General features: G+C 35.8%; 1 protein-coding gene across 7 annotated transcripts in view; it reads right to left on the bottom strand.

The window, feature by feature from the left end:
* The window catches only part of STK33 (serine/threonine kinase 33), a 147,178-nt gene that overhangs the window by 36,534 nt on the left and 92,563 nt on the right, over positions 1 to 18,081 (bottom strand). For all 7 annotated transcript variants that reach the window (XR_012015598.1, XM_072794168.1, XM_072794171.1 and 4 more), the window contains 4 exons: positions 15,641 to 15,779; positions 12,852 to 12,940; positions 10,901 to 10,985; positions 3,762 to 3,837 (listed from right to left, as the gene is read on the bottom strand). Coding sequence is in view for 6 of the 7 variants with exons in the window: in XM_072794168.1 (XP_072650269.1) it covers positions 3,762 to 3,837; positions 10,901 to 10,985; positions 12,852 to 12,940; positions 15,641 to 15,779 (389 nt within the window). In the remaining variant the exon portion in view is untranslated. The remainder of the gene's footprint in view (positions 1 to 3,761; positions 3,838 to 10,900; positions 10,986 to 12,851; positions 12,941 to 15,640; positions 15,780 to 18,081) is intronic.

Raw genomic sequence — 18,081 nt, 5'->3', positions numbered from 1 at the left:
GACTGGCTTCGCACTGAGTGTGGAGTTTGCTTGTCCCTCTCCCTCCCCCTCTGCCCCTACCCTACTCACTGTCTCTCAAATAAATAAATACACACTGTCTCTCAAATAAATAAATAAATAAATAAATAAATAAATAAATAAATAAATAAATAAAATCTTTTTTTAGAGTAAGTATTGTACTATATTTTACAAAGAGCATGGCAAACCTCTCCTTCAGTAAGTAATCCAGTCTAAAACTACAAGAACTTACTTAAAAGTTGAGTTCAATTCCTTATAGTACATTCTCAACAAATGTTAGCCATCATCTTTATGTCAACCCCAACAGCTGAGTACAACCCTGTAGTCAACAATCAGATTTTCCCAATGACAACCAGACAGAAGCTGGACCTGGACTCATTACAGAGGCAACACTGTATGTCTGTTCTTCAACTCTCAGGATTCTATTTTTCCACTTTATTACTGAAAGAATAAATTGGCATAATTCCATTATACTTCCCAAAAGCCTATTATGTAAATAAGTATAATGACCTCCAAGTCTCCTAGCAGTTAGATTTTTTCCTGATTTTTAAAGTTCTATTTTTAAATTCTTTTAAAAATCTTTGCCATGAACATTTTTTGAATTAATTTAAATTTGATAAATATTTTACATGATAATGAGAATGACAATGCTAATTTCCTAGGGAAAAAAAGTTGTTTTCATCCTTGTCAAAGTAGGCTAGAAAACAGAGCTTTTCATTTGCAATAGCTTCTTGTTAAGAGATCAGTAGTTATCAACTTGTTCTGCACTCTCCTTTTTTAATACTTTTCATTTCTCCAGCTCATTCTGAACCTCCTCTCTGTGATCTTATTTGCCTGTAGTGTTCAGTTTTAAAATGCAATAGAAAAAAAAACAGAAAAAATGGTCTTATGGACAATTACTATCTATTGTAACAAGTATGCACCAGCAAAAGTCCAGCTCATTGAGTCTGTTAACAACCAATGATATGCACATTCACCAATTTCTTAGCTGCTCCTGCATTGCCTGACAAGTATGCAACCATAGCTTAAGGGCTATGTTTTAAAAATCCCACTTTTTTTCTGTCCTTTGCAATTTTACTTACACAAAATGTATCTAATGGTTGGTCAATCAGCAGCATATGAAATTTTATGACAGCAATTTTCTTCACATCCAGAAAAGGGAATCCAAGACATGAAAAATGCCTTTTAAAGCCTTTCTATTATTTTCTGTTGCCTGTGTCATAGGAATCACAACAGCAGAGGATAGTACCCGTGAAGAGTATTTATGTTAATTTCACCTTGAGAAAGTATGTTATCATTGTTCAATTAAGCAGAAATGAATCAGGGGTAACTGATAAACAAGAAAATAACCCCCTTGGAGAAGGTAATATGTTTGTGCTCTTGGTGAAAGAAATTATCTATAAGAACACCAGGCTCAGGCAAATTAATGAATAGGCACTGATTAGCTAAGTAAGAGACTACTGTAAGGGAAAAAAGATGTCATTAGGATGATATGCAGCCACGCTCTGAAGCAGAAAAATTAAAATTATATCTTTAAGAAGGAGAAAAAATTTTAGATATGTACTACACTATCACTTTCTTTAACAACAAATTCAAACTAAGCAGGCAGCAGACACCACATGAATTGTGTAATAATAGATTACATATATTATGTCTGACTTGTCTGGAAATTCTTACAAGTATAAAACACTAATTTAAAATAGTGATATTTTTAATTAAAAACTAAGGCTCAGAATTTTTACAGTATGATGCTAATTAGCATAAAATAATGATCAAAAACTTTGTGACTACGTTTATACTTTATGCAATCTAAGCAGCAATGTGTGTTGGCCATCTGAGTTACAGCTACAATCACATCTTCCAATTTCTACTGCCTGTGTATTCCATTTCACAGCACTGTGAAAATGTAACTACTGTGATGTCAATATTTAGAAATGATCTGGAAGAGGTAGTGCACAGTGAAATCTTCAACATGACCATAAAACTAATGTTGCATCAGCATAAAAATGTTCATGCTCACCAAGAGGCAGAACAATAGCCACTAACTTTTCAGAACACCTCTTAGACAATTCGCTTTAATTCAATTTAACAAACATATATTGTGCACTGACTACATGTCTACTATTGTACCAGATACTAAGGATGGAGAGAGGAATAATATAAGATCTCTGTCCTTCATGGAATTTAGAACAAGGAAAACAAAAACAGAAAAAAAATACATACTCTAATAATTATATTACAATAGTATAATCTAGTTTTAAAAAGTGTTATGAGAATACAGGAAAATGAACAATTCTATCAAATTCACACAGGTGCACACTTTTCTGATGAAATACTATTGTTTTTCTTTCAATGTTATTGTTTTGCATGCATTTTTGTATGTTGCTTTAAATCCTCTGTGGAGTGTGGGAATGGATATACATAATGAATGCAGTAACTCTATTGGGGTAGATACAAGTTAGGGAAACAGAAGGCGTTGATGTTTGAGCTGAAGGACCCAGGAGAAAGGTTAGTAGAGATGTAAAAAAACATTGTAAGCACAAGGAACTGCATGGGCAAAGACCCAGAGACATGTGATGCTGCATATATGAATCATAAAGAGTGGCCTAGAGTGGCTACGGCATATGGTAGGCGCATGGGAATGCACAGCTAGCCCACGACTGGAAAGGCATTCTGGGGCTAGGGCATGAAAGATTTGCTGTCATGCCATGATGGGATGTTCTGATATTTTTCTATAACCAGGGAGAATTATCAGAGGTTGTGAATCAGAAAAGTAGTAGTACAATCAGATTTGTGATTTAGAAAGACAAACCTGACAGCAATGTGAAGGATGAACTGGGGAAGGAAACCAGAGGCAGGGGGAACAGTCAGACAGACATTGTAATGTTTTAGAAAATGGATCATAAGGAGAAATCATACAAGTGAAGAGAAATGAAGAAATAGGTGAGAACACTGCAAAGGAAAAATTAATAGGACATGGAGTTTGATGGAATCTTGAGAATGAGACAGGAGGAAGAGCCAGAAACAGCAATGTTTTCAGTAGCAATAAGAGGATTGGGAACTGTAGAGTATTTTCTGGATCGTGGGCTGAACACCTGTCTAGTTAGTGCTCACTCCTCACATATGTCCTGTCCACAGGGCAGCTAAGTGCCAGGTCCCAGCACTCTCTCTACCCGATGGGCTATAAGTGAATCATTCAAGAAAATACAAAAGCCTTTTTGGTCTGGAGCAAAGGATCAGAGAGGTGTTAAGCAAGTTTTTGCTCAGATTATACCATGTACTGCAGCATTTATAGGTCAATAAAATGCAAACCTTTATGTTATAAAATTTGTAGTACTAAAAAATATCTAACGGAGGTAGCTGACGACTAACAAGAGAGATTTCAGAATGGCTTCCGAATTGTTTTTTCAGTCACTTTTTAAAAACAATATTGTCAAGTTTTAATTTAAAATTGGGGGCCCCTGGGTGGCTCAGTGGTTGAGCCACCCAGGCTCAGGTTGTGATCCCAGGGTCCTGGAATGAGTCTCGCATCAGGCTCCCTGCAGGGAGCCGGCTTCTCCCTCTGCCTGTATCTCTCCTCTCTATCTCTGGTCTCTCATGAATAAATAAATAAAATCTTTTAAAAAAATAATAAAATAAAATAAAATAAATAATAATAATAATAAAATAAAATATATGTAATTCTGGTCTATTGTTAGAGACTACCCATTCATTTTAAACTGTACATTTAGCAGGCTACTTACAGAGTGTACATTATGACACCTATGCTCCAAATGTCACACTGTTGGCTATAGTCGTGGGCATTGATAACTTCAGGGGCTGCCAAATAAGCAGAAATGAAATAATATTAATAATACAATAAATGAAGTTTAAACGCTTAAACACAAAGCATGAAAAATGTGCTGATGTGTTGTAATTTATTCCCCCACAGGGAAAAAGAGAACCAACAGCAGATGTTAAATGAATAATGTACAGGCCTTAACAATTGATGTCACTGTACCCTCACTCTTGTCATTTAGCTTCTAATGGAACGATGGCATAAACTGTGTAACTAAATGGACTACTCTCCATTCCTTTGAAATTGTTAAGAAATGATTTTGCAAAGATTGTATAGTTATAGTAGAAGACAACAATATCTCAGTTCTTTTCCAAAAATAGAATTGAATACATGCCTTAAGTGGATATAATTTAAAGCAAGCCCAATATGTGGAAATCTGGATTCACAGAGAAACTAATATAAATGGTCATAAATCACTTTAGTAAAATAATAATAATAATAACAATAACACAGTACTCCTATGATGGAATACAAATTATTTTCCACATTTTCTAAATGAGAAAACTAAGACAAAAAGAGAGCTCCTACAACATACCTGGATCAAAAAACCAACTAGGACTAGGATCCAGGTACTCCTGACTCCCCAGCTCTGTGCTCCATACTTTACAATGTGTTCACAATGGGGTTCCTTTAAACAATCTTCTCTAAGTAGTTGTGTGGTACTTTTGTTTTTTGGTTTTGGCTTTTTTTTTTTTAAGGTAGCACATTTTAATGATTAGATTACTTTATAATGGCTGGCTTCTTAAATGGATTTTAAAATGTCACATATGATATTTCAGGAATAATCTATTGTGCCTCTGCAGCTAAGAATCAAATACCTTTCTTTAAGGAAAAAGAAAGAATAAAACAGATATAAATATAAAAGTGAAATCTAGGTGTGTGTGTATATATATATATATGTATATATATATAGGTGTGTGTATATATATATATATATATTTCAATAGAACTTTAATATTTACAAAGTACTTTTGTCTAAATTATGTTATTTGTGTAAATCCTGTGAAGAGTCTTGTGAGATGAGCATGTAGGCATTTGGCTCACTCTGCCAGTGAGGAGACTAAGGTTTGGGTATATGAAGTGACTTGCCTCAAGTTACACAGCTACAGAGTGCCTCCCACGTAAAAGTGTTTTTGTTTAAGAAAAGTTTCATTCTCCCGCCGTACACACACACACACATACACACACAGCCCTTTTATAACTACTAAAAGCAAATGGAATTTCATTTCCTCTGCCTATTGTCAAAGGAACTATTGAGCAACAAAAAGGAACCAAAAAGTAGAGAGAAGAAAGAACAAGAAGGCTCAACCATACATAATTAACAAAACTGCATAATTCATTTCTATATCATTGAATATGAATCAGTATTTTCCTCTAAGCAACTATTCCTTACCTCTACTTAAACTCTTTAAATACTGAATCACTAGAGTTCAAGTGGCTCTGTGGCAGCGAGTCTCTGACAAGGGCAAGTCTGTGACTGGCTTCCACCCTGGGTGCCCCGCACAGCGGGGGCCCAGGATGGTGGCCTCCTCCGTCTCTCAGAGCCATCTTAATGACCCAGGGCATTTCCGCCTGCACTGCCATCACAGCTCTCACAGGGAGGCAGAGGCCAGAGTAACGGTGCCAGGGAGCCATTTAGGAAGTCAGCAAAGCTCTACAAACCATCTGTCTTCTCTCTTGTTCTCTCACTTGTTATCAGTGTAGACAGCTAATAAGCAGGCATAAAACTCAGGGTGCTTGGATATATTTTCCCCATGTAACTACAGACCAGATGTCTTTTGCCAACAGGAGGATATGAACAGAATCTAAAGTATCCTTTTCCCAAATAAGATAAAACAGTTTCAAAACTTTATACATCAAGTAGGAAAAAAAAACAAAACAAAAACAACCAGAACTAGGTATACTCCTTAGCAGTGAAAATGAATAAACTACTGATACAACATGGGTAAGTCTCAAAATCATGACATGGAACAGACAAAGACAGACACAAGAAGATACGCTGTCTGATTTAATTTAAATAAAGTTCTCAACAGGCAAAACTAAGCTTTGGTGATGAAAATCATCAGTGGTCTGGGTGGGAGACTGACAGAGGAACACAAAGGAATTTTCTAGGGCGATAGAGATGTTCTGTACCGTCATTGGAGTGGTAATTATATAAGCATATGCACTTGTCAAAAGTCATCGAACTTTACACTTAAAATTTGTGCATTTTATTGTAAGCAAATTATATTTCAATAAAGTAAGATTTCTCTAAAGAAATTCATAAAGGGTGCAAAAAGATTTGTCAAAGCCCTATCTTGGTGGATGACTTTAATAACTCTTTCTCTTAGAAATCAACGGAAAAAAACAAATTTAACAATATGGAAAGTCTGAATCACAAAGGTATCGCATTTGATTTTATAAATACACACTGAGAGAAATTGCTGTGGTCAAAAAACCAGAAATATACTTCTAAACATTCAATGCAAGATTTGCAAAAACTAACCATGTGTTCAATCACAAAAAACAATTCCTAGAAGTTGAAAACCTTTAAGTCACAATTGCCTAGGACAATGAAGAAAACCAGACAGAAAAACCAAAAGGCTAGAAAAACTAACACATATTCATATAAACATCAAACGCATCTCAACCACTTGGAAAATTCTAAAAGCACTTCTAAATAATTCTTAGATTAAAGAGGACTAAAACTAAAATGATAGACTATTAAGAAATAAATAATAGAAAGAACACTGTCTAGTTAAAGAAATGGTCAAAGAGATACTCGGAGGAAAATACATAGAAAATAAAAAGACTGAACATAATAAATAAGCATTTAGCATAGGAAGCTCAAAAATAAGCCAAAAGAAAATGGAAGGAAGGAATTCAGAAAAATAAAAAAAGAAATTAATGAAAAAGTCAACAAAATAATATTTAACCTGAGCTGGTTCTTTGAAAGCCCAACAAATTTCCTAACCACTAACAAATTTGATCACACACACACACAAACAAAATGATTGATGTTATTATAAGAGCTTAAATTGTTGAGCACTAAATACTAGGTATTGTGCTAAGCATTTTACATATGTTTTCTCATTTAATTATCATGTCAACCAAGTAAGAAAGATCTTACTATTACCATCCTAAGTATATCCTCTCCCCTTCCGTGTTTTATTTTTCTTCCTTAGCACTTCTCTCTAACACCCCAGATAATACCATACATTTTACTTTTTTAATTTTGCTTAATGTTTGCACCAACATTACATTTTTATACTTTGTTCACAGTTGTATTCTCAATAACCCGGTCTAGTCCTTACACAAAGTAGATCCTCAAAAATTTTGCTAATCTTACATTATTACGACCATCTTTAAAAATATTAGTAATTAGTAGGGGGATAGAGTCACAGATACACAGGAGAATCAGAAAATTATAAGTTAATATGCATACTTATGCCAATAAAACTTAAAATCCCAATGTAATGAACAATTTTCTAGAAAAACATAAATTATCTATCAATTTTTGCTAGCCTTATTTAAAAAATAAAATGGTATGTTCATGAAGCACTTAAGTAACAGAAGTTATCTGTTATTACTAGTTTGATGAAATTTTCCCTTAAAATATTTTTGGCCCTGGTACCTTCTGATAGATTGTTTCTATTATATTTTAAATTTATACTGGATTATCCAAGTTTTCCACACCTTTTTGAATCATTTTGATAACTTTTTTGTCAAAAAAGACAAGGGCAGCACAAAAGAAAGCAAGCTACATTCAAAGCTCCTAAATAAAGTGATGACAAATTGAGTAAAGCAGTATATTAAATCAAGTGGAGCTTAATCTAAAAGAGCAAGGATGGTTCAACATTTTCAAAACCTATTAATGCAATTATTTCATTAATAAATTTAAAAAGAAAAATATATAATCATCTCATATGTCCAGGGTTGAACAGACTTTCAGCAAAGGAGTTTATGAATGTTGAATAACCACATGAAAAGATGCTCAACATCATTGGTCATTAGGAAAATTAGCAAACTAAAAATCATTGGAGATCCTACTTCACACCCACTAGAATGGCTATAATTAAAAATAAAGGTGATTATCAAGACTCAGCAAGGATACAAAGAAACTGGAACCCTCACACATTGTTCAAAGAACAGTCAAATGCTACAGCCATTTTGAAAAAACATTTGGCAGTTTCTTAAAACTCAAACACAAAGGGTCACCTGGTGGCTCAGTTGGTTAAGCGTCTGCCTTCAGCCAGGTCATGGTCCTGGGGTCCTGCGATAGAGCCTCACATAGGGCTCCCTGCTCAGCGGGGAATCTGTTTTTCCCTCTGCCTCTCCCTCCCCTCGCTTGTGCTCTCTCTCTCTCCTTAATAAATAAATAAAATCTTTTTTTAAAAAGGAGTTAAATAGGGGATCCCTAGGTGGCTCAGCATTTCAGCGTCTGCCTTTGGCCCAGGGTGTGATCCAGTGGTCCTGGGATCGGGTCCCGCGTTGGGCTTCCGGCGTGGAGCCTGCTTCTCCCTCTTCCTGTGTCTCTGCCTCTCTCTCTCTTTCTCTATGTCTATCATGAATAAATAAACAAATAAATATTTAAAAATAATAATAATAATAAAATAAAAAGGAGTTAAATAGGGGATCCCTGGGTGGCTCAGCAGTTTAGCGCCTGCCTTCTGCCCAGGGCGTGATCCTGGAGTCCCAGGATCGAGTCCCACATCAGGCTCCCTGCATGGAGCCTGCTTCTCCCTCTGCCTGTGTCTCTGCTTCTCTGTGTATGTGTGTCTCTCATGTATAAATAAGTAAAATCTTTAAAAAAAAAAAGGGAGTTAAATATAAATAGTCTATGACAGGGCAACTTCACTCCTAGATAGCTACCGAAGGAAAATGTGTTCATATTAAAATTTGCACACAAATGTTCACAGCAGCATTATTCATAATAGCCCCAAACTGGAAACAATCTAAATGTCCATCAGCTAACAAATAAACAAAATGTGGCATCTCCATACAACAGACAACTGTTCAGAAATATAAAGGGACAGACTACAGCTACAACAGGAAGGTACTTCAAAAATATTTCACTAAAAAAAAAAAAAAAAAAAAAAAAAAATTTCACTAAGTGAGAAGCCCAGCGTAAAAGACAACAACATAGGGTATGACTCCATTCAGATGAAATGTCCAGAAAAGGTAAATATAGATGAATGGTTGCCTGGAACTGGGATGGGAATGAGATGGAGTACAAGCAGGCATGAAGCAACTTTCTGGGGCAGAATTATTCTAAAACTGAATTGTGGTGATGGCTGCACAATTCCATGAATGTAGGAAAAATCACCGAATGCTACACTTCTTATGGCACTTAAATTGTACTTCAGTAAAGCTGTTAAAAGTCTCACTTAGAAAAATGGTAAACTGTTGCTTTACAAAATATATTTAATCAGTACTCCTTAGGATGTACCATTTGACGGTAATAAAATTGGGTAAGAAATGGAAAGAAGCAAAACACACACATGATTTCAGCATGAATTAACAAAACCAATAATTAAGTTATGGTTATGATTATGGTATGATTATCTAAGAGATATAAACAACTATAAGAAGAGTCCAGAAAACCAACAAAAACTACAATCTTTAAAGATAAGAACTGTGAGAAAAAATGCTAAAACAATGAAACTATTTGACATAAGAAAAGAGGAAGCAGCTTGATTAGGGCCATGAAGTAAAATTACGGCAAAATCAAATTGCTCAAGTTTTTTTTTTCTTTTGCTTTTTAAATTATAGTTGAATACAATATTATATTAGTTTCAGTTATAGGACATAGTGATTTGACATTTATATGCATTACTAAATAATCACCACAAAAAGTCTACTAACCATACAAAGCTATTACAGTATTATTGACTATATTCCATATGCTGTACTTTACAACCCCATGACTTGTTTATTTTATAGATGGAAGATTATACCCCTTATTCCCCTTCACCTGTTTTGCCCAATCTTCTCCCACCCACCAAAACTACCAGTTTGTATCTATGAGTCTGTTTCTGTTTTGTTTTGTTTTGTTTGTTCATTTGTTTTATTTTTTTTAGATTTCACATTTAAGTGAAGTCATATGGTATTTTCCTTTCTCTGTCTGATTTATTTAACTTAGCATAATACCCTCTAGGTCCATCTGTGTTGTTGCAAAAGGCAAGATTTCATTCTTTTTTATGGCTGAGTAGTAACATACACTCATACATCCCACACCTTCTTTATCCATTTCTCTACTGATGGACACTTTATCCATTTCTCTATTGCTAAGGACGCTTCCGTATCTCGGCTAGTAAATAATGCTGCAATGAACATGGAGGTACACATATCTTTCCAAATTAGTAGTCTTCGTTTTCTTCAGATAAATACTCAGAAGTGGAATTATTGTATCATATGGTATTCCTATTTTTAACTTTTTGAGGAATCACCACACTGTTTTCCATAGCGGTTGTGCCAATTTATATTTCCACCAACAGTGCACAAGGCTTCCCTTTTCTTCTCATTCTTGCCAACACTTACTATTTCTTGTGTTTTTTATTTTAGCCATCTGACAGGTGATATCTCCTTGTGGTTTTGATTTGCATTTCCCTGATAAGTGATGGTGAGCATCTTTTCATGTGTCTCTTAGCTATCTATGTGTCTTCTTCTTTTTTTTTTTTTTATTGGTGTTCAATTTACCAACATACAGAATAACCCCCAGTGCCCGTCACCCATTCACTCCCACCCCCTGCCCTCCTCCCCTTCTACCACCCCTAGTTCGTTTCCCAGAGTTAGCAGTCTTTACGTTCTGTCTCCCTTTCTGATATTTCCCACACATTTCTTCTCCCTTCCCTTATATTCCCTTTCACTATTATTTATATTCCCCAAATGAATGAGTCTTCTGTAGAGAAATGTCTATACATGTCATCTGCCCATTTTTTTAATTGAATTTTTCTTTTTTTTGGTATTGAGTTTTAGGAGTTCTTTCAAGCCACTCAAGTTTTAATCTACATTAGTTGTTCTACCTCTTTATATAGAGAGATCATTTTAAATCTACTAACTTACCCATATAGATAGGAGTCCCACACGTAGTCTGAAGCATGGCTTCACTCCTTCCATGCTTCTTCACTGCTAAGCCAAAATCAGTCACCTGGAAGAAAAAACACAGTGACCTGTTTTCCTGTCCCAGAGTTTACTCATTCTGAAGGTAGGAGTTCCACCACATTGTCATCCACTGTATTTAATTCAGAGATTCTCGCGGATGGAGGGGCTTAGCTTGTATTACTACTAAGGACCTTGCTTTCACTTCCCATCCACCCCCCTCTTTGTGAAGAAACAAATCAGTGGTAAAGAGAAGCATGGTTTCTCCTACCTGAAGCAAACACCCATGATATCAATTGCTCATTCCTTCTAATTAAACTTACCAGTTGAACACAAGAAGTTATATTTTGAAAGAAGGCATTTAGCTTTTTCAGATTAAAAAAAGTTATTTTTAAAAACCTCTTTCATCGTAAAATACATTCTGGCCTTAGTATGTTTATTACCTATTTTTTCTGACACCCAAGCTATGTTCCAGTTGAAAGAACTGTTATAAATGCAGTCATTATCCTTGTCAAAACTCACAGAAACTGCCCCTTTTTATAATTATTTATAAGACACTCTCTCTGGTAAATACTATCTTTTCTTTACTTAGACCTCCCTTTGTGTTTCTAGAATTTACTAATTAAAACAATTACTACACTATTAAAAACTACAAGAAGCAAGTTAACAGGGGAAAAAAGCGACTGTAGAGCTACAAATCCACTGGAGGCCTGCTGCTGCAACTGCACTCTTTCTGCTCAGTTCCAAATCGGGGCCAGTACACATTCAGTTATTAAATATTCAGTGTGTGCCCTTGGTGTTGTCTCCCAAGTTGGAACAGCCTTGGGCTGAAAGCAGAAAAACAGGCACATTTATTGATCATACAACCAAAGATAGGCTCTTGGTCCACAGACACTGAATGCAAAGTTTCCAGTGCTTTCTGGAATAAGAAAATGTTCCTATCAATATGTGATAGCACTATTTTTCTAAATAGAAAAATCAATTTCTCCAGAGTTTTCACAATTATCCCACTTGGAACATTGTAATATGTGTCTTTCTCCACAGAAAATCTACATAAATAGCAAATAAACAAAAGGTTTCACGGTCAATTCAGTTCTTTAGAGAGTAATTATTCCTTCATTTACCAAATATTAAGTGAGCACATACTATGTTTTCAGGCATTTCTGCAGATACCAACAGTGAATAAAACATATGTAATTCCTGCCCTCATAGAGTTTAAAATAAAAATATTCAAGAATATTTATTTACTTTGGTAAAACAACAATGCTGGTAAGCCAACTTACATTACATAGGGATTTAGCTTCTACAACAGAGCAAGTTATTCACAGACAACATTTTATTCCTAAATTAACACATTCATATATTTTGAAAGCAGCCGCTGTTAAAGTGCTAAGTAATAAATAATGTATCCTATCATTTATTTGACATTAAGGAACACTTAATTTGAATAAAATCTTGAAGAATAAACACTTGGCACATTAATTGTGCTTAGGACATAAATATTAATACCCAGGAAAATTTTCAATGAGAAATACAGACTTTAGCGTTAATTTAGTATCAAAGGCATAGCCAAGGTGTTTTTTTTTCTAAATCTGTAACACATTTACATCAAATTACCAGGCATAATTTTGAAATTAATTAGAATTCAGAGCATCTGTTTGCTTGCTATTAACTAATGATTTAGAACTATCCAAATGAATATGTACTTTAAAAAAGATTCAATAGCACCACTTAACTTGTAAAATTATTCTTGTCAGTTACAACCTCTTTTGTAAAATTTTAATTTTTTTTAGCACAAGCCACTTATTTTGCTGCTCAAAAGCTTCCAAAATGTATCTAAAAAGAGGATGTACTCTGCCACTTTGCTATCAAACTGTTTACAGGCAAATATTTACCACAATTTATGATACCTTACCTTTATGTTTAAGTTCATTTCATTGTTATCATCAGTAAAGCTGCTTTTAACCATTATGTTTTCCAGTTTTAGATCTCTATGTACTATATCTACCAAGAAAATAAACAACAGATCAAATGAATAGTGAATAATGGGAAAAATAGAGAGGACATAAAAAGAACAAATAAATATATTTAACAAATTAACATCCCACTGTTAAAAACTTCGAGGAGGGCCAAGCATAATTCTGCCCTGTTCCATTCCCTTATATTCCAATCCCTTTTCTTCATATGTTTATCCTTAAGGAGGCATTTTCTTTGGTTCCCCTCTCTCTCCCCATCTCCCTGCTGCCCCCAGAGGCTTCTCTTCCTGACTGGTGGCCTGGTGAGTGGGGAGGAGGATCTTGCCAAAGGTCAGGCATTCCCAGGTGGAGGGAGACAAAAGTAGTTACAAACACAGTAAGGTTTCCCATATCCTTACATCTTCAAACAGAGGATTATGTCTTTACTTCCATGCACATGTTATTGCCAATCTAAACATTTAACATACTGCAACTTGACAACATATATATAAACTACACTTATTTCAATATATTTTTCTACAACATGAGCCCATACTTTCTACATCATGAGCACATACTTTCCTATTCTTTATATGTTAAAACAAAACAAAACACAAGCAAACAAAAGCCTTGAGACACAGAATCTTCAGTTGAACATGTCAGACATCAGGTAGGATTTTGATGTGCATGCAAATAATCATCAACTTCCTTTGCAGTAACTATTCAGTTCATACCCATAGCAGTCATTTTCCCTGACTTAAACTGGTACATGTATAACTGCTGGGAAATTGCATTTGAAGAGCCCTGAACTGGAGGCCCCACCCAACCATTTACAGTTCCCTTATACAGCTCCAGGCCTGTGTTTGTGGACTGTGTGTTTCCCTCACTCCACTGACCCATTCTTACATAAATACAGCAGAGTGAGTCTCCCTTCTGCCTTCATTGTTCTTTCTCAATTTTTCTTTGCTATTCTCACCCACTTCAGAATATTTCTATGAAAGGGACGCCTGGGTGGCTCAGAGGTTGAGTGTCTACCTTCGGCTAAGGGCGTGAGCCTGGGGTCCAGGGATCAAGTCCCACATCGGGCTCCCTGAGAGCTCTCTGTTTGTGTCTCTGCATCTCTCTGTGTGTCTCTCATGATTAAATAAATAAAATCTTTAAAAAAAAAAAAAGAAGTTCCATGAAAAACCCTGCCGACATTATGGTTGGCATCATACTGAATTTATAGCTTAATGTGGGAGAACTGACATTAGCATAATAGGAAGCCCTTGGTCTCCTGCCCTTGCAAAAATTGCTGCCCCTGCGTGCAGGGCCCTCCTTTCTTTTTTGTCTGAGTTTGGGTTCCTCAGCTCAAATTTTATTTTCCTCTATGAATCCTTCCCTGACTTTCCAAATCAAATGAGGCACTTCTTTCAATGCTCCTTATGCTCCATATGGCTCTCCATTAGAGAAATTATCATGCCGAATTACAGTTTACTTTCTATTTTCCATCTCCCACCAGCCTGAATTCCTTGAGGGGTGGGGCCTGGTCTTTTTATCTTTCTAATTCTAAGACGGACCACAAACAGGAGGTGCTCAGGAAATATCTGTTGAGTAGACCGCTGGGTTCTAGTATAGCTCTGCTACACCTCCCTGTGTCACTTCAACTCTCTGGAAAAAACTTCTTTCTAGTATAAAATGAGAAGGTGCTGAAGTCCACAAGTAAGACAAACTAACCTTGAAGGAAAAAAAAGGAGTCTTGAGGAAAAGCAGCCATAGTTACACCAAAAAACAGAAAAGGAACTACAATAATTTTTCAATGTAGCTTTTACAGGAGTAAAACCATTCTGTATGATACTATAATGGTAGAAACATGTCATTAAACATTTGCCAAAACCCACAGAATATCCACCACCAAGAGTGAGCTCTCATGTGAACTATGGACTTTGAGTGATAACAATGTGTCAGTGTAGGCCCACTGGTTGTGGTTGTAACACATGTATCATTCTGCTGGGGATGATGGTAACAGGCAGAAGCTATGTGAGTATGGCACAGGGGTATATGGATATCTCTGTAATGGCTGCTCAATTTTGCTGCAAATTTAACTGCTCTAAAAATCAACTCTAAAAACAAACCAGGGATGCCTGGGTGGCTCAGTGGTTGAGCATCTGCCTTCAGCTCAGGACGTGATCCCAGAGTCCCAGGATCAGATCCCACATTGGGCTCCCTGCGTGGGCCCTGTTTCTCCCTCTGCCTGTGTCTTTGCCTCTCTCTCTGTGTCTCTCATGAATAAATAAATAAAATCCTTTTAAAAAAATAAAATAAAACAAAAACAAAAAAATGCCTAGAATATATAGATTTTTTTTTAGTTTTTATTTAAATTCCAGTCAGTTAATATACAGTGTAATATTAGTCTCAGGTGTACAATATAGTGATTCAACACTTCCATATAAGTGTTTTGAAATTCACTTTTATTATTGACTCATCTACTTTTGATTTGACAAGATGAGCTGTTCTTCAAACTGTTGAATAGAAATATTCATCCTCATCTGTGTACAATGTAATTGTATACCTGCCTTATTTCTAATTAAAATTTATTTATTATATTTAATTAAAGTTTTAGAATAAAAAAATCTAAAAATTTTTCAATAAAATCTTCTATTTTAGTAGGGATTATTTCTGGGACTATGAATCCTGAATACAATCACCTTTCAACAAAAGTGCCTATCTGCATTCACAGAGTCAATGAGCTGGATGACCCTCTTCTTACCCTTACTGTGAAGATAGGCTATAGCTGATGCGAGACTTTGAATGATCCATCTTGTCTCATTCTCTGAAAAATGCCCTTTCCTATCCAGTATTTCTTTGAGTTCTCCATCCTCACAAAGCTCCATCACCAGGTACATTTTCTGATTTTACATATTTAAAAAGAGAAAGAGAGAGCAAATTATATAGTTGAGGATTTTTAAAATATATATTGCACATACATCGTAGAAATATGATCACAATCTAAATCATCAATCTACTTACTCAAATTATTATCTATCATGTACAAGATACCGTGCAGGATACTAGAGTAACAAGGAGGCATAAAGGCATAGTTCTTAGCCTCAAGGAGCTAAGATACAATACATAGTAGTTATAAATACAATATCATGTGGTGAGTGCTAATATAAGAGGTATAACCAAAATGGCATGAGGTTAGAGAGGAAAGGAGGCTCTGTCTAAAGCATGCTCACTGAGGAGGTGATATTAAGGGCATGTCTAGATAACTGAATAGGGATTTATGGGTAGAGGATGTGGGTAAGAATGGGCTTAACACATGGCATTAGCAAAGATTCCAAAGGCTGACATGGCTATTAAAAGAATAACAAATATCTCTGTGTTAACAGCATTGGGAGTTTGGTGGGGCAGAGAAGAGTGGAGTGCTGAGGGGTGAGGCTAGAAAAAACAGCTTGGTGCCAGGTTGTAAAGACCCTTGGATGTCATGCAGAGGAGTTTGGATTTTTTTTCCCCATATGCAATAAGGAACATATGAAGTTTCTTTAGCTGGTGTCTGGAGTGGGGGGAAAGGTGTGTGCTATGACCAATTTTGCATTTCTAAATGAACACTCTAACAGTAACATGCAGCAAGACCCAGCAAACTTTTTCTCTAAAGGTCAGATCCAGATAGTAAATATTCCTGCCTTTGTAGATCACACAGTCTCTTTTGCAACTACTCAGCTCCGCTGTTATAACAGCAGCCATAAACAACACAACAAAACTTTATCTATGTACTCTGATATTTTAGTTTCATATACTTTTTATATGTCATCAAATATTACTTTAAAATTTTTTTCAGCCATTTAAAAATGTAAAAGACTTAGCTTGTGGGCCATGAACATAAGCAGGACACCCTATTGGGCTTGCACGCTGTAGTATGCTGACCTCTGTTTGTGGAGGGTACATATGAAGTAAAGAATGAACAAAAGAAGGAGTATAAAAAGCTACAAGAAGAAACAGTGGGACTTAGCAACTAATTAGGTCTATGTGGGGAAAAGCCATGGATGAAATGCCTCTTCCAATATTTGCTGTTTTTGTTGATGTATATTAACATTACTTTAGATTTTCCAAGAGTCAAGTCATTTCTTGAGTCAAAAACATTCACAGTCGGGACACCTGGGTGGCTCAGTGGTTGGGGGTCTGCCTTTGGTTCAGGGCATGATCCCAGGATCTGGGATCGAGTCCCACATCAAGCCCCTTGCATGTAGCCTGTTTCTCCCTCTGCCTAGGTCTCTGCTTCTCTCTCTCTCTCTCTCTCTGTGTGTGTGTGTGTGTGTGTCTCATGTATAAGTAAATAAATAAATTCTTTAAAAAAAAGATTCATAGTCAACTAAAATACAAGCCTTTTTCATACCTATTTCATACCTTTCATAGACTACCCTCCACATACCATTTCATCCTCTGCTGATAAATTTTTGTAAATGTTTTTTTAAGATTTCGGGGTCTGATTCTATTCTATAGCCACTACTAATGCAACTTCTGTGTTCAATCAGAAAGCATGAAAAGAGGAATAGAAGATTAACACCCTTTCTTCCAACAATCAATATTCTGATTCACCAAACCTCAGGATACTTTGGAATTTCAAAAGTATCTAAAGGATTGTGCAAAGTCTAACACATAAATAAGCTTTTGAACTATGGCATATTTTTTCCACTGATAGCACTATAGGGATCATGGGTACATAAAATAGTCAATGAACTATTTGGAAAGAAAAGTGACTTTAGTAGTGCCTACAGTATAAATTGATGTCAATTTCAAATATGTAAGTTGATAAAAGTCATATCAATAAAAGTTTTTGAGAAGTATTTTTATAATTGTTAGAAATAATTGTGTAGATAGGAGAACATTTGGACTCACAAGAAACCATAACAAACTCTGACTAGATGACAGTACTAATACCAAGGCCTACCCATCAAGTAACAATTTCCATTCATCTTTAAGATGGCTTCTGTTGAAGGTCTAGTGAGTTAGGGATAGGAGGAGGTAGATCTGACCTGTGTAAATCAAGGGCCAGCAATACATTAAAAGAAAACCCAGGGACACCTGGGTGGCTCAGCAGTTGAGTGTTTGCCTTGGGCTCAGGGCATGGTCCCCGAGTCTTGGGATCGAGTCCCGCATCAGGCTCCCTGCGAGGAGTCTGCTTCTCCCTCTGCCTATGTCTCTGCCTCT

Source organism: Canis lupus, chromosome 23, assembly GCF_048164855.1.
Source record: "Canis lupus baileyi chromosome 23, mCanLup2.hap1, whole genome shotgun sequence".
In the NCBI taxonomy this organism is placed as follows: domain Eukaryota; kingdom Metazoa; phylum Chordata; class Mammalia; order Carnivora; family Canidae; genus Canis; species Canis lupus.
This window is presented reverse-complemented; position numbering and strand designations above follow the sequence as displayed.